This window comes from Carettochelys insculpta, chromosome 11 (assembly GCF_033958435.1).
Source record: "Carettochelys insculpta isolate YL-2023 chromosome 11, ASM3395843v1, whole genome shotgun sequence".
NCBI classification, from domain to species: Eukaryota; Metazoa; Chordata; order Testudines; family Carettochelyidae; genus Carettochelys; species Carettochelys insculpta.
In genome coordinates this window covers 21,279,986-21,305,258 of record NC_134147.1, presented here as the reverse complement: position 1 = coordinate 21,305,258, position 25,273 = coordinate 21,279,986, and the positions used below count along the sequence as shown (strand labels likewise).

Genomic DNA, 25,273 nt, shown 5'->3' with positions numbered 1-25,273 from the left:
CCTCCTTTCTAAACAGCTGTAACTTTGCAGTCACCCCCAGTGTTCCAATGTTCCACATTCCAATTGATAGTATGTGTGCTAGTTGTCGTTTTCTTTCGGGAGCTAACTTATCGACCCAACCCCAATCGCTTGATTGATATCGTGGACCTCATTTATCCAGGCAACGTCCAAGCTCACATCTTTTATCAGTTAGTTCTACTGGCATCATATTAGGATCAGCGCATCATTTTACAAAAGGAATGTAGGAAGTGGACATGGCAATCAAATGATGTGAAGTCCAAGAACATAATAGATATGATCTTGATAAGAAGAAGAGGGGTAACATCAGTACAGCAATGCTGAACTTTCCAAGGAGTGGATATAGATTCAGACCATGGTCTAGTGATCGCAAACATCATGATGAAACTCTAGAGAGAGTATAAGACATAGTTCAAGAAAGGAAGAGACGTGGCAAGGCTAGGTGAGGAAGAAATAGGGTATGCGTACAGAGAAGCACTCGAAGAGAAGATCAGGAATGTGGGCACAGAGAAAGACCTAAATAAGAGAGTTGAAGGGCTAACCACAGTGAGAGAAGAGGCAGTTAAGCAGTTTGGGAAAAAAAGATCAATAAGACGTGAATTGTGAAAGAGACACTGAAGATGGTCTAAGAGCAGACAGCACTGAAGATAAGAAGGGATGTTTCTGAGAGGGTGGAACAGCAATATAGAATGAAAAGCAAGGAGGTAAGGAAAGTGGCCAGAATGGTTAAGGTGAAATGGTTAGAGGAGCAGTGTGAAGATATCAAGAGGTATTATGGTGAGTGTAAGACCAGGGAGGTGTATAAAATGATTAGGAATATTAATAGGAAGTGGCAGCTGAAGCAGATGGTGATCAAAGACAAGAATGATGAGGTGCTCATGAGCAAGGAGAAGGTTGTGCAGCAATGGATGAGATATTGCATGGATCTATACAAAGCACAGTTGGACTCGAGCATCTCTGAGTGATTGATTGAAGAACTAAAAGAGATATCTCCACTGAGCACCGAGGGTGAGACTGATATATTGAAGGAGGTAGTAGAAAGAGAAGTGAAACAACTAAAGAACAAGAGCCCTGAAAATAAGATCACAGGAAAGATGATCAAATACAGCGGAGAAAGCATGATTCAGGAAAGACACCGACTATGCACCTAAAGAATGGACAAGATCCATGCTAATGACAATACACAAGAAAGGAAGTGCATTGGAGTGCAAGAACTACAGAACAATTGCCCTGACAAGTCATCTAGGCCAGGTGCTCATGATGATACTGACAGAGAGACTGAGATCGCACATAGAACAACATCTAGCAGACAAGCAAGAGAGATTCAGGAAAGATAGAAGTACCGTACAGCAGATATGGGTACTAAGATTGATGGTGGAGAAGAATGTCGACAATTGCTTTGTTGATATTCAGAAGGTTTTTGATAGTACAGATCAGAAAGTGGCTTGGGTGGTGTTGGAGTTGTATGGAGTGGATAGCAGACTGATATGGTTGTTGAAGGATATCAACAACTATGTGGAGGCAGTGGTGAGAATGTGCAGAGAGTTGGAAAGTTGGTTTAGAACAAGTAAAGGTACAAGATGAGGAGATCTGTTGTTGCTGAGTATCTTCATCACGCACATGCAGAGAGTGATGGACAAGATCAAGGAAGAGGTAGAAGGGATGAGAATTAACAACTTCAGGTTTGCAGATGATATCGTTATCATTGATGAAGATGAAGAGAAGCTAGCAAGAACAGTGCAGGTGCTAAAAGAGGAAGGGAAATGGTATGGACTGATTATGAACATCAGTAAAATAAAAACAATGGTATTTGAGATAAGGAAATAGAAGGAAAATCAGTGTAGATGGTATCAAACTAGAGAATGTAGAGAAGTTCATGAATCTGGGGAGCAATATGACGTATGATCTAGGCTGATCTAGAAAGCAAGAGCAAATTTGAAGGCAATGAATAAGATCTTGAAACGCAAAGCACTTAGCTTAAGAACAAAGCTGAGCATCTTGAAAATGATTCAGTAGCATGTTGTATGGATGTGAGACATGGGTGATGATGAAAGATTTGAAGAGAAGAATATTGGCGATTGAGAGGAATCGTTATAGAAAGATCCTGAGAATAGGATGGATGCAGAAGGTCACCAACAAGGAATTATATGGGAGGTGCAACTGAAGGAGAACCTACTGCAGAAGGTTATAGAACAGAAGTTAAAGCTTTTCAGGCATGTCTGCAGATTGAATGATGAATGACATGTCAAGACCCTGGTATGTAGTATAACGGACGGTTCGAATGGGAGAGGAAGACCCCACAGAGAATAGGTAGATTGGTGCAGAGCTAGTCTACAGAAACTAAGCCTCTCCTCACTCGACAGGGAAGGATGGAAGGAAATAGCGAGGAAGACATTGAACACCAGTGGGTGCTGAGCCCATGGTTGATGATGAAACAGGAAACTCATTTGATAAGTGAAGCTATGACAGTTAGGCTCTGGCCTCCAAAGCGCGTGGGTTATTCAAAGCACTCTCTTGACTGACAAGGCACTCTCTGCGAGCAATGTAGAGTTGGTGGTAAAGGACACCACTTACTAAATGACCTCTGCTCCATGAAGTGGATGGACTGTCTGATTGAATGTAATTCAGTGCTTAAAACACATTTGAAAGCAGTCTCGTTGGTCCTGCCCCCATGACTGCTGCAGAGCAACTAAATGACATTGAGTCACTTGACATTTGTGTACCTCTGTTTGCTCATTTTAAATATGGACCTCTGAGGGGCATTATGAAGCTTAATTAATATTTATCAGGTATAGATCTTTGAATGAAAAGCTTTTTAAAATTATTTTATAGGTTCTTGTTGTGGGCTATAGGCCTCTTTGCCATACATTAAAATACAATTAAAAAAAAAAAAAGCAGCTCACCCAAAACTCAGTCAGTATCTTCCTCAGCACCATAATCTTACCTCCCCCAAATCTTTGATAAAAACTTGGGCCTTGTAGTCATGAAGGTCAGCTGATTCTGGCTGTTCTAGATTAAAGGGGGAAGTACAGTTTCAAAGTTGCCGTGTCTAATGAAAAATACCTTACTGGCAGCGTCCTCTCTTTTAAACTATGGAAATGCATGTTATTATCATCTCATTTATTAGGGAGCTACCCAGTGCATTCCAAATCAATCAGCTGACTTCCCACTGAAGTGAGCTAGTGTATAGTGGGGAATTTTAAGCAGTGATTTCTCCTCACTGCAGTCATTACTTGATCAATGTTCCTGTTGATGCAGCTATCAGGTAGACATAGTGTTGATCTGACACTATTCTTTAAGATTGCCTTACAGTAACTTAACTCACTGGACCAAATTTTGCCTTTGATTACCCCCATGCAACCCCACTAACAGCAGTAAAGCCACATGGGTATATATGAGCACCAACATCTTTTAATGCCACTTGTAACAATATAAGAACTTTTTTAAAATTTAATTGCCAATGAGGAAGTGCTTTGCTGTAACCATTTAAGAAGAGCTCATTCCCTGACAGTTGAAAGGAAATGGAGTCTCCTAAATGTTTAATTAGCATTAAATCTGAGAGTAAAGCAGTAAAAGAAATCCATGTGAAGTGAATGACACAGATATCCTGGGAGCGGGGGAAGAATGTTCTTTAGACTCATGCTGATTAAGGAAAGTGTACTTGGTCTCCTTGGTTGTATGCCTTTGTTTGAGAAGGTCAGATACAGTCTGAAATGAAACTCCGTAATAATAAGTCTCAGGCTACGTCTACACGTGCAGCCAACATCGAAATAGCTTATTTCGATGTTGCGACATCGAAATAGGCTATTTCGATGAATAACGTCTACACGTCCTCCAGGGCCGGCAACGTCGATGTTCAACTTCGACGTTGCTCAGCCCAACATCGAAATAGGCGCAGCGAGGGAACGTCTACACGTCAAAGTAGCACACATCGAAATAGGGATGCCAGGCACAGCTGCAGACAGGGTCACAGGGCGGACTCAACAGCAAGCCGCTCCCTTAAAGGGCCCCTCCCAGACACAGTTGCACTAAACAACACAAGATACACAGAGCTGACAACTGGTTGCAGACCCTGTGCCTGCAGCATAGATCCCCAGCTGCCGCAGAAGCAGCCAGAAGCCCTGGGCTAAGGGCTGCTGCCCACGGTGACCATAGAGCCCCGCAGGGGCTGGAGAGAGAGCATCTCTCAACCCCCCAGCTGATGGCCGCCATGGAGGACCTGGCAATTTCGACGTTGCGGGACGCGGATCGTCTACACGGTCCCTACTTCGACGTTGAACGTCGAAGTAGGGCGCTATTCCTATCTCCTCATGAGGTTAGCGACTTCGACGTCTCGCCGCCTAACGTCGAAGTTAACTTCGAAATAGCGCCCGACGCGTGTAGACGCAACGGGCGCTATTTCGAAGTTGGTGCCGCTACTTCGAAGTAGCGTGCACGTGTAGACGCAGCCTCAGGGAGGCAGACATGGTAGTCTGCAGCTTCACAAAAAACAAGCAGTCCTGTAGCACCTTAAAGACTAACAAATTGATTTGTTAGGTCATGAGCTACAGGGCTGCTTGTTTTCAATAGTAGTAAGCCTCAGTCCAGTCAGTGTTTTGGTTGCAACAGGGTCAGGTTAGCTGCCTGTGAAGAGCAGCACCCCATTTGAGCTGTGTAAGTGAGAAGACATAGGAGCACCCTGCTCTCAGCAGCTGTAAACGGGTGTGTAAAGGGAGCGATAGCCATTTTCCTTAAATGAGCACATCGGTATCACTGTGCTCCATAAAGTTTAACTGCGAAACATCATCTGTACTTCCTTAAAGGTTTGCCCTTGAAGCAGGAAGGAGGCAATTGAAAAGAATAAATTTATTTTAAAATGAGGGATTAGCTTTTACTGGGTTTGGACTGAACTACATCACACTGCCAGTCGGATAATTTAATGCCTTCATGGTCAGGGTCATTTGTGTAGCACTGTTGACTGGCAGTCTGCTTTCCGTTCTCCCCAGAGAATATCAGAACAGAGGGTCAGTTAGAGGCATTAGGAAACGTACAAGTCAGCAATGCCCTGCTCCAGGAGAAGGAGTGGCTGGGAGGAGTAGGGTGAAGGGTGCGGTTAGGGCAGAAGTGAGGGGAATTAAGAATGTGTGCTGGGACAGTATGTGAGATGGAGAGAGAGGTAAAAAAATACCCTCTAGAGATGGAGATTCCACCACCTCTCTAGGTAAAGCAATTCAGTGCTTCACCACTCTACTGGTGAAACAGTTTTTCCTAATATCCAGTCTACACCTCTCCCTCTATAATGTCAGACCATTGCTCCTTGTTCTGCCACTTGTCACTACTGAGAACAGCCTCTCTCAATCCTCTTTAGAGCCCTCCCCACCCCCTTTTCAGGAAGTTGAAGGCTGCTATCACATAGCCCCTCACTCTTCTCTTCTGCAAACTAAAGAAGTCCAAGTCCCTCAGCCTGTCCTCATAGGTCATGTGCTCCAGCCCCTAAATCATTTTTGTTGCCCTCTGCTGAACCTGCTCCAATGCATCAACATTCTTCCTATACTGGGGGGCCCAGAACTGAACACAGTACTCCAAATGAGGCCTCACCAGTGCCGAATAGAGGGGAATAATAACTTCTATAGATCCGCTGGAAATGCTTCTCCTAATGCACCCCAATATGCCATTAGCCTTCTTGGGGCACACTGTTGACTTATATCCAGCCTCTCATCCATCATAATCCCCAGGACCTTTTCTGCTGGAGTGCTACTTAGCCAGTTGGCAGCCAGCCTGTAACAATGCTTGGGATTCTTCTGTCCCAAGTGCAGGACTCTGCACTTGTCCTTGTTGAAGCTCATCAGATTTCTTTTGGCCCAGTCCTCCAATATATCTAGGTCACTCTAGACCCTGTCCCTACCCTCCAGTTTATCTACCTGTCCCCCTAGCTTAATGTCATCTGTGAGTTTGCTGAGGGGGCAATCCATCCTCCCCCGCCTCACGACTGTGGTGATGCACAGTGGACAAGATAGACTCTGAGGAGTAGGGCCCAAACAGCCGAGAATCTTGTGATTAAAAATCAGCACACTCCTCCTCCCCACACCTTGCCACGCCAACCCCAAAGGCTGGGTAGGAGGAACTGTTCCCTAAAATTGTCTGTGTAGGGAATATAGCTAGGAAAGAGCTTCATGAGCATGGTAGATTTGAGTGGCAGAGAATTGTTCTGCATTTGTGAACTGAGAATTGTGTTGCAATAAACTATGTTTAATTTCAGGCTGAATCCTGCAGAAAATCGTCTTCTAAATCCAAGCGAGACAAGGAAAAACAAGCTTGCAAAAGCTGCAGTGAAAGCTTTAACTCCATCACTAAAAGGCGGCACCATTGCAAACAATGCGGGGCAGTGAGTATCAGAATGAAACTGTAGCATTGTTGCATTTTCTGTCCATTTAATTCGTCTCTTTGTAACAGAAAAGGGTTTTCACCAAATTCTAGTGTGTTCAGTTCTCACGGGGCTCTTCAGTTCCCCGTAGGATAGGCACTGGGGTCTGCAGCAGGGCTGAGGTTGTACAGACTTTTCCACTTACTTTGTCCACTGGGGGTCAGGCAAAAAAAAAAAGGGGGGGGGAGCAAAATTACAGTGGTGTAGAAGTCTGTGAATAAGTGGTTGAGGTGACAAATGTCACACTTCCATGGCTGACAGGAAAGCTGCCTTTGGGCCCGAGTTTCTTTTGTATCCGGTGTCCCAAAAGTCAGCCTCGTTGAGCAAGGTTTCCTTCACGTACCAGCATGCCTTAGCTATGCACCATCAGCAGAATGAATAGTCTGGAACTCAGCTTTCCTAGATCTTTGTCAGCAGCCTGTTCCTACAAGATTCCAGGTGTCTTCTTCCTCCTCCCTTTCTGGGAGGAAACCAGCCATTTTGTGACTAAGGTGATGAAGGCAAATTGTACTAATTGACTTGATCAACCAGAATGTCACGGGGCACTCAGTATGCAGTGTTGAAGTGATGGGATTGTGTTTTCTGTCATCATAAAACTGAATTAGGGTGCTTTTGGCCAAAGAGGGTATCCTTCTGTGCTTTTGTAGGGTCTGAAAAATCCAGGTGCTTGAAGCCAGAGACATGCATTTCAGAGGAGCTGAAGGGTGTTAGGTCCCCATGTCCAATTGAATCACAATGCATTTGGGATGCCAGATTCTTGGGGGTTCTTCTGCAAATCCCAGTCCAAAATTATGCAAGGTCGATCACCTCATTCTGGCTCGAAACCTTCCTTCTGTGACATTAGTTTCATGATTCCATGTTCCTGATTATAATTAGTTTAGAATAATTAAAGCAGTAGTATCAAGTTTTTGTGGAATGGAGATAAATTTGAATCTGAGCAGTCAAGTAAGAGGTGTGGCTCCCATTAGTAAAAGCCATCCTTTTTAAAACATTCATCTTGAGAATCCAAGTACAGTTACAGTGAAAGAGACACTATTATTCTGGAGTCAGCCATCTTGAATCTTGTGTTTTTAAAAAGTAAGTACTAAGATAAATACACTTTCTTTGCTATTTATATTGTTACATCAAAACTCAGTCTTAAAAAACAATCAAACAAAAGCTCCCTCATGGACAAAAAGGTAGCGAGAACTAAGTTATTAATCAATTAATGTTCAACAATTGTTGGTTGTGCAGTGTTTTCTGATGTGGGCAGTAGAATGGAGGTGAAAGGAGTTAATTGGCCTCCAGTAAAGACTATCTATTAAAAATGTTAGTTTGCTTTTGTTTGTGCATTTTGATAGAAGGATGCTGCATTCCACAGCGGCATACCATGCAATGAACTGAAGCAGTGCAATGCTTTGTGCAGTAATACAGAACCTATAGACCCCATACATATGAAAATATAGTATAGGGGCCAAAGAGCTCTTAGACTCTCTTGTTGTATAATAAAATGGGATTTGAAGTAAAATCCTGCTGACCGCTGTTGTTACGAACATAGAGTGGATCTCTTTCCCCACAGTGGCTTTGCTTCTGCAGTTAGTACTGGTTGAACTTCCCTGGTCTGGCACCTTGAACTAGGGGATTTACCAGATCAGCAGAGGTCAGTACCAGTTTCTCTGCTCCCGGCTGCTGGCCCCTGGGGCAGTGGTCCCTCCAACTTCCCCAGGGGCTTAGTGCCTGTGTTCTGGGACTCTGCTGCTGGTCCTGGGGTACCAGGACTCCACTCCTAACCATGGACCTCCCTACAACTGCAGCCCACTGCCAGCTCCAGTCTTCCCTAGAATCCCAACGCTCCTGGTCCCAGCCCACTGTTTTTCCCCATAAATGCTCTAGCCCTGGAGTGCACACAGGGGCAACAGTGATGCCAGACTGGAGGTGTTGCCAAACAAAGGAAGTCCACATTAGGGAGGTTCCATCTCTACCATGAGATTTCAAATCTGAACACAGGCATCACTGTTCTGTAATGGGATATGGAGACAAGGGGCCAGGTTCTCCCACTTGCCAGCTTAACCTGGCATCAAAGCTTAAAGCAGCTAGAGATTTGTACACATGTCCTCCCTCGGCAGGGAGAATCTCTGCTGACACAAAGCTGCCTGAGCCACCTCCTTTACCAGCCCTCTTGTCTAGCTCTGCCACTCCCTGTGCTGGAAATACTAGTACCATGTATAAGGGGGAGGTGGGGGCCATACTGGGGATAGTGAAGGAAGAAGTTATGTTGGGACGAAAGAGTCAGGGAGGTGATACAATGGAGCAGCTTCCATGATACTCCCTTCACTACTGGTATTCAGTTTCTAGAGCCAAGCATCTGAGAAGCCCTTCACTTGCCTCTCTGGGAGCTTGGGTATAGGGGTAACCCTGGCCCATGAATTCATACGCGCCCAGATAAGTAGCGAATGACATTTGCTGTCATTTTCAGGGTGCTGTTCAGTGGCCTATGCAAAATAAGTTGGTGTTCTGTGCTCCTGCTGGAGGGATGGCCTGAACTGCATTCTTTTGTGGTATTCCTGTAGACTGAACTACCTTCTTCCTCTTCAGGAGGACGAATCCTCTAGCTGAGTGGTTAGGTTGATGGGTTGGGGTTGTACAGAGCAGCTGTGCAGATGAAATGTTGAGCTGGGTCTCCAGAGCTGTAAGTCCAGCGCTTTTCACAAGCTTTGATTTCCTATTACATTTAACTGCTTGTTTTACCAAAGCAAGCAATTGAGGAAAAAGAAAGAAAGAAAGAAAAAGAAAAATGAAAACTATAAATGAAGGGGCAGAAACAAGAATGCCCAGTGCCCCAGAGGCGAAACAAAGCCTTAGGGCCCAGCTAGCTCCACCCCACTTTCTTTGACCACTGCCAGGCCTGGAGGTGGGAGAAGAGGGCGTACTAGCAAGGAGGCAGGAGCATGGTTCCATGGCTTGAAGGCCAGAACCAGAGCCTGCCCACTCAACAATCATGGGGGCAAGTAAGTCCCCCCTGCCTCCAGCCTTGTGGGCAAAAAGGAAGGGAGGAAGTTAGTGAAGAACCCCAACTAAGGGGAATCGGAACTCTTGGTGTGTGCCTCAAATTTAGGAACTTTGATAGGGAGTGGCTTGGAGTTCGTGGGCCAGGAGCGCAGGGGGAAGAGGGGGCCAAGCACCGAGCATAATATGTGGTAGACACTTTAGTGGTCTGAGTTCTCAAAAGTGACTCAATTTTTGGATCCTGTGCTCCAGACACCCCACAGGGGCCTGATTTTTTTTTTTTGGAGAGAGAGACAGTTCTAAGCAACAAGCACCCACCTCCCGCTCACTGTGAAAATCAGGCGCCTTTAGGGTATCTCAGGCTGTGTACCCACAATCATTAGGCACTGAACACTTAACTCAGACCTTTTAGATGGGAACAAAAAGGCATCTATCAGTCACTGGAAACACAATGCAAGACAAAAAGTCCTTTATTTCTGATTCCGGGAGGGAGCGTATCCTGTGTCAGGCTTAAACCTATGTAAGATACATGCAATCTGTCAACTATCACGTCCTTTCCTTAGATTGCAGGGTTTTATTTCAGCAATGTATCCCCAGCAAAGTTGTGGTAATGACCAGGATTTTGTTTTAATAATGGCCGAAGAATGAAGTATTATCTTTCTGGTACAGGTTATCTGTGCAAAATGCTCTGAATTTAAGCCACTTGCAGATAACAGCCGCCACAGAGTGTGTAAAGACTGTTTTCTGCTGTCTTCGGGAGTCCCGTGCAACCCAGGAGCTGAATCTGTGGGAGAACAAAAGAAAAAAACAGCCATTGAGGTACAGTTATCTTGCTAATAAGCTTGCAGCATGTTAGATTCCTGAAGATGCTGGTTATTGTATTCATTAAATCCCTTGAGTCATGCTTTTCTCCATGATCTTACACCCTTTTCGTAGATTATCACTCACAACGTATACCTGACAAACAGGCACTTGTAGAACTGTATGGGCATACATCATGAATCCTGTTTCAGACACTTCGGAATTTTGTACTTTTCTTGCAAGGATGCACAGGTTTTGCAGCCCTCGGGTTTAAATAATTGGCAAGCTGGATCATTCTACTCTGTTCAAATGAATGACACCGTACACAGCTTGCCCAAGGTGTAGCTTTACAGACATCAAACTAGTTTCCATATAACTTCTGACAGAAAAATTCTCTTGTTCCCCTTCTGGTAAGCTTTGTGCTCTTGAAACTTCACTCTCCCACAAAAAACTCTCGACCATTTTCCTCAGTGATTCATGCAAGGGCATCCTGAGTTGTTATTAAATGAAAAATGCTTTGTGTGAAGCATAAAAACATAAGAACAGCCATACTGGGTCAGACCAAAGGTCCATCTAGCCCAGTATCCTGTCTTCTAACAGTGGGCAATACCAGATGCCCCAGAGGGAACGAACAGCAGAGGTAATCATCAAGACATCCATACACTATCACCCGTTCTTAGCTTTTGACAAACAGAGGCTAGGGTCACCATCCCTGCCCATCCTGGCTAATAGCTATTGATGGACTTAACCTCCATTATTTCTAGCTCTTGTTTGAACCCTGTTAAAGTCTTGGTCTTCACAACATTCTCTGGCAAGGAGTTCCACAGGTTGGCTGCGTGTTGTCTGAAGAAATATTTTCTTTTTGTTTGTGTTGAAGTGGCTACCTATTAATTCTGTTTGGTGAACCCAAATCCTTGCATAATGGGAACAAGTAAATAACTTTTCCTTATTTTCTTTCTCCACACCAGTCATGAGTTTATAGACCTCTATCATATCCCCCTTGGTCTCCTCTTTTCTAAGCTGAAAAGTCCCAGTCATTTTAATCTCTCCTTATATGGCAGCCGTTCCAAATGGCTAATCATTTTTGTTGCCCTTTTCTGACATTTTTCCAATGCCAGCATCAAGGAGTAAGAGAGTGGGGTGGTCGCAGTCTTTGCAATGTTGCCCCCTGGGGCACACTGAGAAAGAAGAGTGCCAATTGTTCACACAGCAGTTACCAAGAGCTGTTCTGAGCTTCATGCTCCTCCAAAATATGAGGCTGTGCGTAAGGCGTGAGGCTGGTAGTGGAGGTGTAATAATGTGTTCAACTGACCCTCAAAGAATACTGCCAGCATTAGATGACCTGAGGCTGGTGTAAATTACCATATTCTCTAGCACAGAAGCATGCTGAACTAGGAGACGGGATCACACTGCTTTGAGCTTTTGCTGTTCTGAACTACAGAGCTGCCCTCTGACAACTGTGGCCAGCTGCCATAAATGAGACCATTCGTTGACTTTTCTGAATAAGAGAATTCTCTGTTGCCTAGATGCTCTACTTCACCTTTACACCTCCATCTTGCTCCAATATCTTAGATGTTCTAACTGAGATAAATCCATAGGTGCACGCTCCCCTCATGAACTGTGTCTTCTGCAGGGCACAATAAAGTATCTCTCCCTTTGGCTTCAAATCTTCAAGCTGCAAAGTCTGGGTTATGGGCATTCATCTGTGATTACATACCCCCGAAAATTGAGTATACCCCTGTTTGTACAAGTTATCTTACCATAAGCGGTCAAAACTATTGCAGCAGAACTATCTGCCAAGAAAAAGTCAAAGCCTACACCTAAGCAGCAGAGAATCTTTTAATCCTAAAAGTCAGGAAAGTTATATAAAAGCTAGTGAAATGTGACCCAAGGCTTTGCTTCTGAGAACAAGATTGCTTACTGTAAAAATCCAAGAACCGGACTAGTTTTCATTCATGCACTCAGACTTTTAACATTGTGCAAGGTCTTCAAAGGATCAGGTAAAATGCAAGAAAGATATGAAGTGCACAAAAGAGAACTACTTGAGCAAGTCTTTTTCTTCCCTTCCTGTTTTACAAACTCTTCATTAATGAGCTAAATAACACCATAAGGACTTGCTGCGTCACAAGTGCTGCTAGCAGATGCCAAAAATCCTCTCGAGACTTTTCCACTGGAAAGGTCAATACAGTATAGATGTGTTTTCAGTCATAGAAAGCTTTTTTTTTCTTCCTTTTGTCACATAGCTTTGAGGTACAGTTCACCATATTTCCTCCCATGCGTACACTAATGTCTCTGCTAATTGTAATGTTGGAAAAACTCAGCTTCTAAACACAGGCTATAATACACCACAAGGAGCAGCAATTAAAGTACAGCATTGTCTTAACTATTATCTTCCTGAATGGTCTTGCTGATTGATTTTTTTTCTCTCCTCGTAAGAAGACATTTGCCTAGTCCGCATTAGGGTAATTTTCCTCCTAAAGGACGTAGGCAGTGCACTGAATACCTTGAGCATTTCCTACAAGGGGGGATTGTGCCTTTTGGTGCCAGTTTATGTTGAAACAGAGTGAGTAGTGAACCATGGCATGGTATAGTTGGTTAATCTCCTTTATAATGATTTGCACCCAGTAAAAGGTAGATTACTCTTAAAAAATTAAAACAAAAAGCAGTCAAATAGCATTTTAAAGACTAGCAAAATAGTTTATTAGGTGAGCTTTCGTGGGGTAGACCCACTTCTTCAGACCATAGCCAGAACAGAACAGACTCAATATTTAAGGCACAGAGAACCAAAACCAGTAAGCAAGGAGGACAAATCAGAAAAAGATGATCAAGGTGAGCAAATCAAGTGGAGGAGTCGGGGGGAGGTCAAGAATTAGATTAAGCCAAGTATGCAGACGAGCCCCTACCACCCCTCCACTCTCTGATTTGCTCACCTCTATTATCTTTTTCTGATTTATCCTCTTTGCTTACTGTACACATACACATAGGCCACATCTACACTAGCAAATTCTTTTGGAAAATCAGGCTCTTTTTGAAAGAACACATGGAGCATCCACACACAAAATGTGCTCTTTCAATCCATTATCGAAAGATCGCAGCTCTTCTTCCAGAAGCCCTCTTCTGCTCCCAGGTCAGGAAGAGTGCCTCCTTTTGAAAGTTTTCTTAGTTGCTCCCTGGGCCCTTTTTTCAAAAGAGCAGTCCTCATGGCATGGGACTTTTTGATCCCTGGTCCGTTCTTTTGAAAGAGCAGGGGCTGTGTAGATGCTCTCTGTCAAAAGAGTGGATCGTGGACATGTGTCAACGTGCTCTTTCGAGACAGGTTTTTGTAAGAGATCTTCTGGAAGATCTTGTTTTAAAAGATCACTGTAGTGTAGCTGTGGTCATTGGAGCTATCACTCAAAGAAGAACCATGGCGAATTGTGGCAGGGAGTAGAGGGTACAGAAGGTAATGCTGAAAGGTTTCTGAGTTTGAGTAGTAGGGAAGGATGATATCCAGAGGTACAGATATTGGAAAATCATTAGTGCAAGGGGCAGCGGCAGAGGAGGGGAAAGCAGAGTGTTTACGAGGTGAGTATGCTGAGGCACCTTACTACCACCTGCCCTTTGCATGAGGGAAGCTTTGCCAAAACCAGGGATCAGCTTCCCAACTCCACAGGCAGTGCAAGCATGTCCTTCCAGGCATGTGCAGGCCTCGGTCTTTCTACAAGTTGGTGATTGTAGGTGCGTTCCAACATGCCAGCCCTCCTAGAGTCCTGCTGGAATGTCCAACCCCTGTTCCACTAAACACTCATAGAATTCACGAAAGAACAGAACACACACCAGCTTACACCATTTCCCTAACCCTCGGGGTCAGTGGTCATCTTCACGCACAGCACTTAGATGTGTTCATAGTGAAAACAAATACAAGAGGAGAGAAATTCAAGTGATAGCAAGTAGAACTATGGAAGCAAAGGATTACAAGTAAACTAGTAACATACCTTTTATAGCCTAATCTGAGTTAACAAGAAACTGCCTTGTCTAATGAAATGGAGTTCAGCCAGTCTGTTCTGTGTTCTCCAGGCAGGTTGGGTATAACACTCCTGTCATGACAGGCTATGTTGACAGTTCATCCTCCTTTATGAGGGATAGTGGGTGTGACTCAGGACCGCCAGTGATCCCCCTCAAATCTGTACTCTTCCCTTATAAGCAGAATACCACCCCCTGCTGGTGTGTGCGTTTTGTGCAGTTTTTCTCTCAGTTCTCTTCATGGCTCAGTAACACAAATAGACTTACATTGTGAGATACACAATGAGCAGCTGCAAAGAAAAGCCTCCACTACTCCCTGCCTGAACAAAACCTGTTATCACCTTTTGGTGACCTGTCTTAACTCACGTACCTTAAGAACGTAGTTTTCGGTGCAGGTACACAACTCCTTAAATGTCATTGATTGATGTATTTTACAATTATTATGATGACCAGTAAGCTCCTGGATCTTAATGGGGGCCTTATGGGCCACCCTTTGGCAAACTGCTGTATAGGCACCTGACCCATGTGATCGCTGTAAACCACAGCGTATATTCCTGAGGCCCTCTTCCTGTTGGCAGTAAGTGATCCCCGGGTCACAAATGCTCCAACCATACTCTTGTACTCTCTTAGCACTGGCATAAAAGGAACTATGTGGCGGTGTGCCTAGAGCTCTTACATCTCGTTACAGCATCTCTGTGTCATTTCCATGGCATGTATTTGTGCTGAAACATCTTTTTCATTAATTTTGAATTTCGTCCCAGCCAGCTTGTGCTAAGCAAGAAACGAGCTGTGTCATCTTAATTACCTTTCACACATTACACTGTGGATGTGGAATTTTAACCCCACCTCACCCCACCCCCCAGCCACTGAGAACAGTAGTTCAGTACCTACCTCCTAAGTACCTTAGAGCATATTCTACCTTCATGATAGATTATGATAATTAAACTGTTTTATAGGTATGAACTACTCAGCATTTGCCCTTCTGAATCAATTGGCTGTATGACTAAATGTTGTGCTTCATGTATAATTTGTAAGTATTATGACCATATAAGCAGACCCTATTTTCTTTTTACAGAAACCAAACTTCTTAGCAGTTGAAAACAGCATTTTCAGCAGCCGCCTCCTGTTCCTCGACAAAGGGAAGACTTGGTGCAAAGTGGGTGTCACCATTCCCAAGACTGAACCTCTTGTCTTGTATCTGCATGGGGGAAGTCAGGTAAAAGTGATCGTATTGCTGAGTGATGTCAGCAAGCTGAAGTATGTCAGTCCAAGAAATATGTCAGAGGATTTGGCTTACTTTCAACAACAGAAATTAACTTGGTCTGAATTTAGCACGAAGCCTCTGGGATTTCACATTTCCTTCTTACCTGGAGATGGCACTTTGGAAATTGCAAGCCAAATGCCAAGGCTGACGTGTCTTTCTAAAAACAAGTAGGACCAAAGAAGGATAAATCACTGATAGTTATTTCAGTTCAGATTTATTTTCTTGAGATTTCAGAGACTCCTATTTTCAAAATAAATACTCAAAGGGTTAATGACCTGTCATCTGGAAGGTGCTTTGAGTGGTGTAGTTTTAATTTTTTTTTTTATTAATGCTATTCCAGTTCTGAGGGAGGTTATATGGATTTATAGAAAAGCAGACGTTCTGAAGGGCAGGTAAAGTGTGTGTTGGAGGGAGGTGGGTGGTTGAAGTGGACTATGTGAAATGAAGGCCACAAATTTTTCTTTGAAAATGATTGGGAAAATGCACTGCTCAGTTAGATGCTAACTGATACCCAGTGCCTTTTTTGTGCTGGTACTGAGTACCCACATCTCGGCAGCCCCAACTGCAGGCTTGGCTGGGAGGAGGAGTTGGGAGCCAACTGAGTAATGAATCTTTTTATACGGAAAAAGCACTGCTTATACCATGTACCTTTTTTTAAAAAAAAGTTCGTTTGTTTGCAGAGGAGCTCAGACTAAATATAAGATGATGAAACCAAATCCTCCTTTATTGCTAGAAAAGTAGAATGACCATGCTGAGAGGAGACGTCCTTCCAATGTAACTGTACTGCCAACGCTCTGTGTCTCATTTATTATGTGCCAGTGATCTTGTTTTAATCTGTGTTGGGGAGGGACCAGGATATGGGCCAAAATCAGCTCTCTGTTACCATGGTGCAAATCCAAAGATGTCAGTGGATTTAATTTTGATTATCAGAGGGGTAGCCATGTTAGTCTGGATCTGCAAAAGCAATGAGGGGTCCTGTGGCACCTTATAGACTAGCAGAAATGTAGTTAATTTTGATTGGCACCCATTGCTTCCCGCAACTGGGACTGGGAACAGCAAACAGCAGCCAATGGGAGCTGCGAGCAGCCGTACCTGTGGATGCTAAGGTAAATAAAGCGTGTGGCAGCCTACCAGAGGTTGACCCTGGCAACCCGCATCCAGCCCACAGGCCACCTATCCATCCTCCCTGCTCCTTTTCTGTATAACGTTCATTAAATCCAAAGGCTAGTATTTCTGACTCTTTCAAATATAGGGTAAATCATATCCTGTCACCCCGCAAAAATCCCAAACAGAGTAAGGTTAATCCAACTCACATTCAGTAACAAGAACTGTAGATTTACTATTGGAAATCAGCTGCTGGCTGGAACCATAACAATGAAAATGAACCCCACCATGTACAGAAAACTAAAGGGAAACAATTACACAGCAGTCTATTCCACATTCCCTCCTATAATCCAAACATTCAGTATAATTCCAATTAATGTATTATACAATGTACTTAAACTTAATAATAATAATAATAATAATAAAAATAATAAACTAAAAGCTCTCTAGTGCAGATTAATAGATACCGCATCCATGCATAAATGTTGTCTTCCGAGGCATCACCGGTGTTTCAGATGTCCATTTTGTTCCACGCTCCTTTCGCATCCCTCATAAATCTCCTTTGTGGTATTGCTGCATAGAGTATACAGAATTAACAAGGCATGTGATGAACAGTTGTAACACACATATTAAATGACTTTGCAGTCTCTAAGTGCCTTTTAAATACTTAGGGCTGTAGGAGGCACATCTTCAAATTCCCGATACAGTGAGAGCTGTTTTATCTGGCACTTCAACAACCAGAAACATGCATAAAGGCCATGTCTGCACTATCCCAAAACTTCGAAATGGTCAAAAGTTTACTAATGAAGTGCTGAAATACATACTCAGCGCCTCGTTAGAATCCTGGCGGCCGCGGCACTTCGAAATTGCTGTGGCTCGTCCAGACGGGGCTCCTTTTCGAAAGGACCCTGGCAACTTCGAAATCCCCTTATTCCTATCTGCTGATAGGAATAAGGGGATTTTGAAGTTGGTGGGGTCCTTTCAAAAAGGAGCCCTCTCTGGACGAGCCGCGGCAATTTCGAAGTGCCGCGGCCGCCGGGATTCTAATGAGGCGTTGAATATATATTTCAGCACTTCATTAGTAAACTTCGAAATGGCCATTTCGAAGTTTTGGGATAGTGTAGACATCGCCAAACAGGCATTTCTGATCTTGGAAAGTCCAGTTTATAGTCCCGTTGGCATAGGGCTGTCAGGTTTCTTACCTGGCTCTGTGTGGCTCCCTGTAAGCTATCTCCACATCTGTTGGCCAGGAACCTCCTTGAAGCAGCATGGACATATTCCCACTTCTGAGGAGCCACCTGCAGTGAGTGCTACCCTGATCTAACATCCTGAAATGCCTACTGTACCCCAGCCTGGAACTCCCTGATGTTCCCCAGTCGCCTCACCCTTGGTCCAACCTCGGAGCTTGCACCCCCAGCCAGGGCCATCACCCTTTCCCACACTTACTCCAGCTAACTCTTAGTTAGCTAGAATATTTGACTAACTGTCAACCCCAGTTCATCCAAAGCTTTTTACTGCATATAGGGTCTTTGGTCCTTGCTATTAAATAAGTTATATAGACCTTCAGAGAGTTACTTTGGCTGTCAGGGAAGGTGAGGCTGTTGTCCTGGTTAGGATTTTATCAGCAAACTACTTTTATGGAGATTTAAGTATAGGGTTTATCGTTAGTGAGCAGAACAAGCAGATCTCCACTGAAAATAATTTTGTTCCAGGTATGTCAAAGAGGCATTTCAGCATCTACAGAGGCAGATGCCTCCTTGGGATGATATTCCCTGCCTTGACATTAAAACTCCTTTAGCAGAGACCGGGGAAATATGACCAGTGCTTAGAAGATATGTCTGTGTGGAAGCTTTCAGGACCATTAAAAACAATGAAAAATGAATAAACCCAAGCACTGACAGGCTGAAATTTTTGGCAGATGTCCACAAAATAAACTTGTCTACTGACCGTTTCTATCTTGTGGCTTTCACCTTATATAGCTTAGAAGAAAATCCAGATGCCAATTAGGGTGTAATTCACACCTGTTTCAAGGGCCAAAGCTGGTCCTGTGCACCATTTAAATCCCACTTTTAAGATATTAGAGCAGGGCTCTCTGCCGGGAAGAGAATATCACATTATTTGTTTGGTGTGTGAACTTCAGGCAAAGTGTAGGTGTTTTGGTGTTGAAATCCAGGCAGTCCAAGCCATTTTTATCGTCCTGGAAGTGTGTAAGGTTTGGCAGGGGTGTAGGGTAGTTTATTGGAGTCTTTTAAGCAAAGATAACAGCAAGAAGTCCTCTGGCACCTTGTAGACTAACAGATAGTGTGGGGCATAAGCTTTCATGGGCAAAGACCCGCTTCATCAGATACATGAGTTGGTGGGAGGGGTCAGAGGGGTTGTTCTTGTTGTCGAAGATACAGACTAACACAGCTACCTCTCTGATACTTAAGCAGAGGTACTATTTCAACCTTCAGGAAACTTAGAAAAAAAAAAGGTTTTGCAAGTGAGTGTTTGCTCCCTAAGCTTCTGGAGAGGTGCTGAATGAGCTTGGGGCAGGCTTGGTTAGACTGTCGTTAACAGAACTAATCTCAGAATATGAGGTACTCTAATTTAGCTACATGTTTGCAGGGAAGGATATGGGTGAGGAGCTGCTCATCACTGACCTTTCTGATCATACTGGGAGCAGAGAGAGTTATGACCAGTCATTATTCCTGGTTGTCACAGTGCAAGGGCCCAAGTCTATGTCTACACTAGACAAAGTAAGTTGACCAAAGATATGCAACTGCTGTAGCTAGAATTGCCTAGCTAGAATTGACCTACCTGCGCTCCGCTTACTTGGCTGTCATACTGAGCAAGGTCGACACGAGAGATTCTCCTGTCAACCTCCCTTACTCCTCATGTCTTGCAAGGAGTACAGCAGTCATCTGTGACCCCAAGAGATCAATTTCATGTGTCCCCACTAGACACATAAAATCGAACCCTGGAAGATCGAGCCTGAATGGTTTGAAATTCTGGGCTAGTGTAGACATAGCCTTAGTAAGATTCTGGCCCAGAACCCCCTGTGGCCAATGGAAGTCTTTCCATTTGCTTCACTGGGTTTTGATCAGTGTCTAGATGTGTGAGGAATTCTTCAAGGCTCTGAGATGCTACACAAATGTGTATGGGGGAGACCCAACAGAGAAAAGCCATCATTAGGACTTTTTATATCTATTATTGTTCATTACAGCAGTCAGAGGTTTATTATCCTTTTGTTTATATGTAATTCCTATTGGCATTAATGGGAGCTTGTTCGTGTGTATTCAAAGGAGCTGAAATGTTGCTCACTCCCCATCAGGAAGTGAACTTGAGTTCCAGGTTGAACCTCTCCCGTCCAGCGCTCTTGGGACCTGACTGGTGCTGGACAAGAGAATTAGTCAGACTGCAGAAGATCTATAGTGCCTATCACATTGCCAGCGCTTTCACTGCTTACTGGGCTCTTAGAAGACATTTAGGGGTAAATTACAGCTAAATAACAGCACAGAACACTGAGACCCAGGACTGGTGGCTGGAAGCAAACTTTATGGAACAACAGGAAACTTTGCCACACCCATGATAAGTGGTTGTCCAGCTAATTAAAATCATGCTGGATTATGGATGTTGCTGGATGAGAGCGTTCCGGATTAGAGAGGTTCAACCTGTACTTGCTTGAAATCCCAAGCCTTGCATGTTGTAATCACCAGTGCCATAATGTTAAAAACAACAAATAAAACTTAATTTTTTAAAATTATTAGGCTCCTACAGTCTGGTAGTACTGTACAGGAATAGTGAGTACATCCCAAACGTCAGTTTTTAGTTATACTGTACTTCGGACTCCAAAGAGATGGTTTTCCAGTGCTGTCAGTGACATGCAGGTTAATCATGATAAATATTTAATCCTTATTTTCTTAAATGTTAACTGCAAGATCAATGAAGCAGAGCTGAGGCTGGAGTTTGGCATCTCTGTGTTTCTGCAGGAAGGAATGTGTTCATATTATACCAAAAATCTTGCATTTGCTTGTGTCAAACAGATGTGTATGTACCAATATACATGCTCATTTTATGCATGCAGATGCAATGGATGCACTGTTTCAGAGGTACAGTTTCAGCTTACAGCTTACATTGCCTGGAAATTTTCCCTATTTTGGTATTGCACAATAATGCTTTCTAAAATATCTATCTAAGATAAATCAAAACAAAATACTTTGTTCTTTTACAGCCATTCCTCAGCAGTTTCCCAGTGCAGGAAAATGCACATGGACCTGCCCTTTAGAAAATAGTCCCTACGAAGATGAGTTCTTACGTAGCACAGAGCCATTTTATCAGCTCTTTTGTGGCCCCTCCCCAGTTCCAACCATGACAGGGGTATCCCAGTGTGCTGAGATCACTTCATGCTCGAATAGTCCCTTGGGGCTATTTGCTGTTGGTGCAGGGTACAGAGGTATTCAGGGGCATTCGATGGCTTTGGAGGAAGAGGCTAGTAGTGAGCCACTGAGAACTGGAAGTAGCAAAGCCATATTGTCCTTTTCTGTGTCCCTACCCCCTATTTGGCCTAGAGGATTGAGCCAGCATGTGCAATGAAGAGGTTAACTTGAACTTTACAAAGCCAGAGTAGAGCTTGTTAGTGTCACCCAATTGGTATGCAAATCTGGTGTCATATGCTAGTTTAATAAAATGAATTGTGCTCCATTTATTTCCATAACGTTGTATGCTCACAGGTGCTGATTGCATGAGGTGCTACAGGAATTTGAATTATTTCAGTCTGAAGGAAAAGGTGTTAACCTTTTAAGGTCACCCCAAATCATAAGGTCATCCCTTGGTACCAACACTGGGATTCCTGGAAACAGGCTAATGGCAGAATAACATGCTCTAGCTTTCTCCCCAGCTACCGTAGAGAGAGATCAGGTTACAACTTAGGCGTGTAACCTCCAGCTGCAGCATAACATGTCCTGGTTTTCAGAGGTGCTGAGTATCTGTATCTCCTGCTGAACCCCTGGAGAATGACCTCCTGGGGCTGCTCAGTCTCTGTGGACCGAGTCTTCTGGCTTTAAGAACCCGCTTCTGAAAATCCTGGTCTATGTCACTGGACAAAGGCCATAAAAGAGATCCCACTCAGCGGATTCTAAACTTTTGCTCCATCTTTTGCTTAGTCCACTTGGTCATGGTGCCTCTCGAGCTATTGCAGCGCCTCCCCTTGTGGCTCAGAAGGGGAGTTGGTTCCTCCTCAAGTGCACAGCTAGCAGTGAGCTTAGGACAGCCCTGGTCACATCAGTGCTACTCCTTAAATCCTCTCAGGAAGCTGAGCATCTCTGGGTCTGATTTGATGGACTCAAAAGCCCAGTGGTAGATGGCTGTGAGAGGAATGTGAATAACTTGGGATCTTGTAGAGCCGTGGTGTCCAATGTGCTCCCCCTTCATCACATGTGGCAAATGGGGCAGCACAGTGTGACGAAATGCAGGTTGAAGAAACCGCCCATGTGATGTGCCCCTCTGGCTGCTCCATGCACGTGCCCCACCACACAGTGGGACAAGCGCATGGTGGCAGCAACAGAGGCAGCTCCTCTGGCCCCAGTGTTTTCCAGCCGTGGTGCGGCTTCACCCCAGGGTGGCTCGCACAGTGTAGTTCCAGTGAGTAATCTGGGGGGTGCCAGGCTCTGGGAGTGGGGGAGAAGTGCCTGGCTCAGAAGGGGCGGAGGGCTGTGGCAATCCATTAAATCTCTTTTGGACACCACTGTTTTAGAACAAAATGGCAAGATTTCAACCTTAGTGATGGGTGCATGAAAGCTTGGATTCTTCTGTGTACTTCTCCCGCAGACGAGAGGAGAGCTACAGTTAGTCTTCATTGCTTGCAAAAGCCATCTCTGCCTACTTGACCTCCTCCAGCTAACCATAGGGGTATCTTATTGGTGCAAGCGTGTCTCCTCGAACCGAGACTCTCGCCCCCCAGCTTGGAGTGTAGTCATACTGTAACACACCTATACAACTGTGTATTGAATTGCTACATGGCACTGTAGCTGTAGGTTGTGAATGATGGGATTTCCTGGAGCTGCCATGTCCCCCATCTGTTGCTCCAGATAGATCTTCGTGGGGAAAAACACTGGAAATGAGGACCCTCAGACAATTCTTAAATGTTAGTGAGAGGAAACCTTTATGTCCTGTGCATTGTTCTCCCCCTCTATTTCAAATGTTATGCTCTGATCGGGCTTCATCTTTACCTTTTCCCCTCATATCTTAGGATGGGCAAACTCCACGTGCTATACCTCTACCTGGATACGCGGTCAGTTTACCAAGTTCTGGTGAGAAGTTTGAAGTGAAGCACGTCTTTAAGCTCTGCCAATCCCAGCAAACTATATATTTCAGTGCAGAGGACGAGGAACTGCAAACAAAGTGGATGGAAATTCTCACCAAAGCAGCTAAAGGGGAGACTGAAGATATAGCTGAAGGAATCAGTCACCTGTAGAGCAAGCTCCATTTAGTTTCTTTAGTACATGCTAGAAACCATCACTTGAATTCAGTATTCATGGCACTTTGAAATCTGTATGGCTTTATATTTTCATGAGTCTAACTAGGAATTTCTGTGTTTTCTCTGCTCCCATTGTACATTTATCATGAACAGTGCTAGCTCTCTGGCATATATTATGTTAAAGGAAAGAGTAGCAGTAGTTGTCGATGGTGTTTATGTTGGTTTTACATAAAAAGGCAAGGAGAAAAGCATTAATTTTATGACAGGTATCAGAAAAACCATCAGTCTCTTGTTTTCCTGTATGTATATTTTTTCAGTCCTTTTGATTGCTGTTCAGTGCAGAATGTGTATAGTCTGTGATTAGTTATATAAATGCTGCCTTTAAGGTAAATGTTGTAAAGGCTTGTGGCTGGCCACTGACATTCCATTCTCTTGTCCTTTCCCTTCTGATAAAATGGTCTTTGTGAAATACAAGCAATGTACTGAATTTTTTCTTTTGCCAAAAGTGTTTGTCTCTGACAAATGTGTGTTGTTCACAAGACAAATACTGTAGAAGAGACTTCTAATAACTGCTGCAAAACCATGCAGAAAAGAACATTGAGAAGCCTGATTAATATTAATCCCTTAAATATTTTTTCTCTTTTGAAAACACCTTTCTTATTTCCTTTTTGAACCCATTAATGCAAGTGAACATTTTATACTGCAACCTGGGACATGACCAATAAACAAGAACATTATTAGTATACACAGTACAAAAAAGTGACTTTTTTGTTGTTGTATTGGTTAACTTTAAAGTAATCTGGGATTTATTTATATAATTTGTAAATAATGTTATATACGTATTTTAAAACACTTTAAAAGATGTGTGCTAATAACCAGATTTAGTCAATAGGATAAGAGATTTGTATGAATTCAATTTGTAATTTAATTTTCCTGTTTATCTGTATTTGTCTTATTTTCACACTTAAGTGCTTATCTATTTAAATAAAATCCATGTAGTTAACTCCTGAGCCAAATCTCAGAGATACTGCAAGCTTTAGATCAACATTTAACATAGGTACAGTATGAGAGTAATGTCTATTTCTGGTGATCGCGATTACGTAGTGCTGATATTCAAGGAGAAAAATTAAATAAAGCGTCACATTAATGTAATTTTAAATGGTTTCATTTAACTTGTGTTTTCTCTGCAGCCTTCCGTATTTTTCTGACATTTGCAAAAAGAGAAAGCTGATCCAGACAGCCAGAGTTTAACAGTGTCAAAAATTAAAGTTCTGCACCAGTGAGTATTTCCCTTGTAAAAGAAGCCACCCTGCTGACATAGGATTCAATTGTTTGTTTACTTTGAATCAGTGAATCCCTGTCCAGAGCTCTCATGGTAATCAGGAGCTACAGTAGTAAAAATAAAATCCATATGTGTAATGAGCTGCCCATGCAGCTGCATGTAGTTGTGCTCACCACAATATCGCTATGATTAGAGCTGGTCAGAAAATGGAAAATGTTGTCTCGCAAATGTTCTCAACATTATTTTTGTTCTGCAGGTTTTGAAACATATTTAATTTTTAATGCTTTTTTGTGCAATTTTTGTGCCACTGAGGGAGGGAGGAGAATAAGACAGGTAATAAACCAAAGAAGAAAAACAGTGATTTTTACTCTCCTTCCCTTCTCCCAGGTTTATCAAGAAAACAATCTCAAAGAAGAAGGAAAAAAAAAGTGTCCTAGGGAAGAAAATAAGAGCTGACCAGAATATGACAAAATCCACAACTAATCACTCTAAGATCCTGAGGGCTGTACCTTCCTCAAATGCTTAAAAAACATTTTCTAGCATATCTGGAAAGTCAGACGGGGAAATGTAGCCCAGAGTCAGGGATCCCTCTCAGAGAAGCAACTACTACTAACAGCTATTCCCATATCAAATGGGATTGAGCAGATGTTTGCCTGGAGCAACTCTGCTAATCATGCCTTCCTGCAAAGAGAGGTGCTCTCTCGTATCACGAGGACAGAAACGATGTCAGGCTTTATAGATTGAAGCCAAATGCTTGAAGATCAACAGGTGACCTGTGCAGATTCCAGAGCTCTGGTATTATTTGACCTCCATGTAAAAATCCTTTCCCTTCAGAAACAGCCAAGACTCCAACAAGACCCTGAAATTGCAGACCGGTGTTAAGCTGGGGCCTCACGCCATCAGTCAAGGCTGTCAAGATATCCTGGAGGACTTACCACTTATGTCTACAATGCAAAA

At 43.4% G+C, this 25,273-nt stretch overlaps 1 protein-coding gene across 2 annotated transcripts in view; it reads left to right on the top strand.

The window, feature by feature from the left end:
* Nucleotides 1–24,183, top strand: part of FGD3 (FYVE, RhoGEF and PH domain containing 3) — a 181,794-nt gene extending 157,611 nt beyond the window's left edge. The window contains exons 16-19 of one of the 2 annotated variants that reach the window (XM_075005650.1): nucleotides 6,257–6,382; nucleotides 10,076–10,225; nucleotides 15,285–15,425; nucleotides 22,807–24,183. In XM_075005650.1, the coding sequence (XP_074861751.1) occupies nucleotides 6,257–6,382; nucleotides 10,076–10,225; nucleotides 15,285–15,425; nucleotides 22,807–23,031 (642 nt within the window). In that variant the 3' untranslated portion in view covers nucleotides 23,032–24,183. The remainder of the gene's footprint in view (nucleotides 1–6,256; nucleotides 6,383–10,075; nucleotides 10,226–15,284; nucleotides 15,426–22,806) is intronic. The other variant, XM_075005651.1, reaches the window with a different exon arrangement.
* The last annotated feature ends 1,090 nt before the right edge of the window (nucleotides 24,184–25,273 follow it).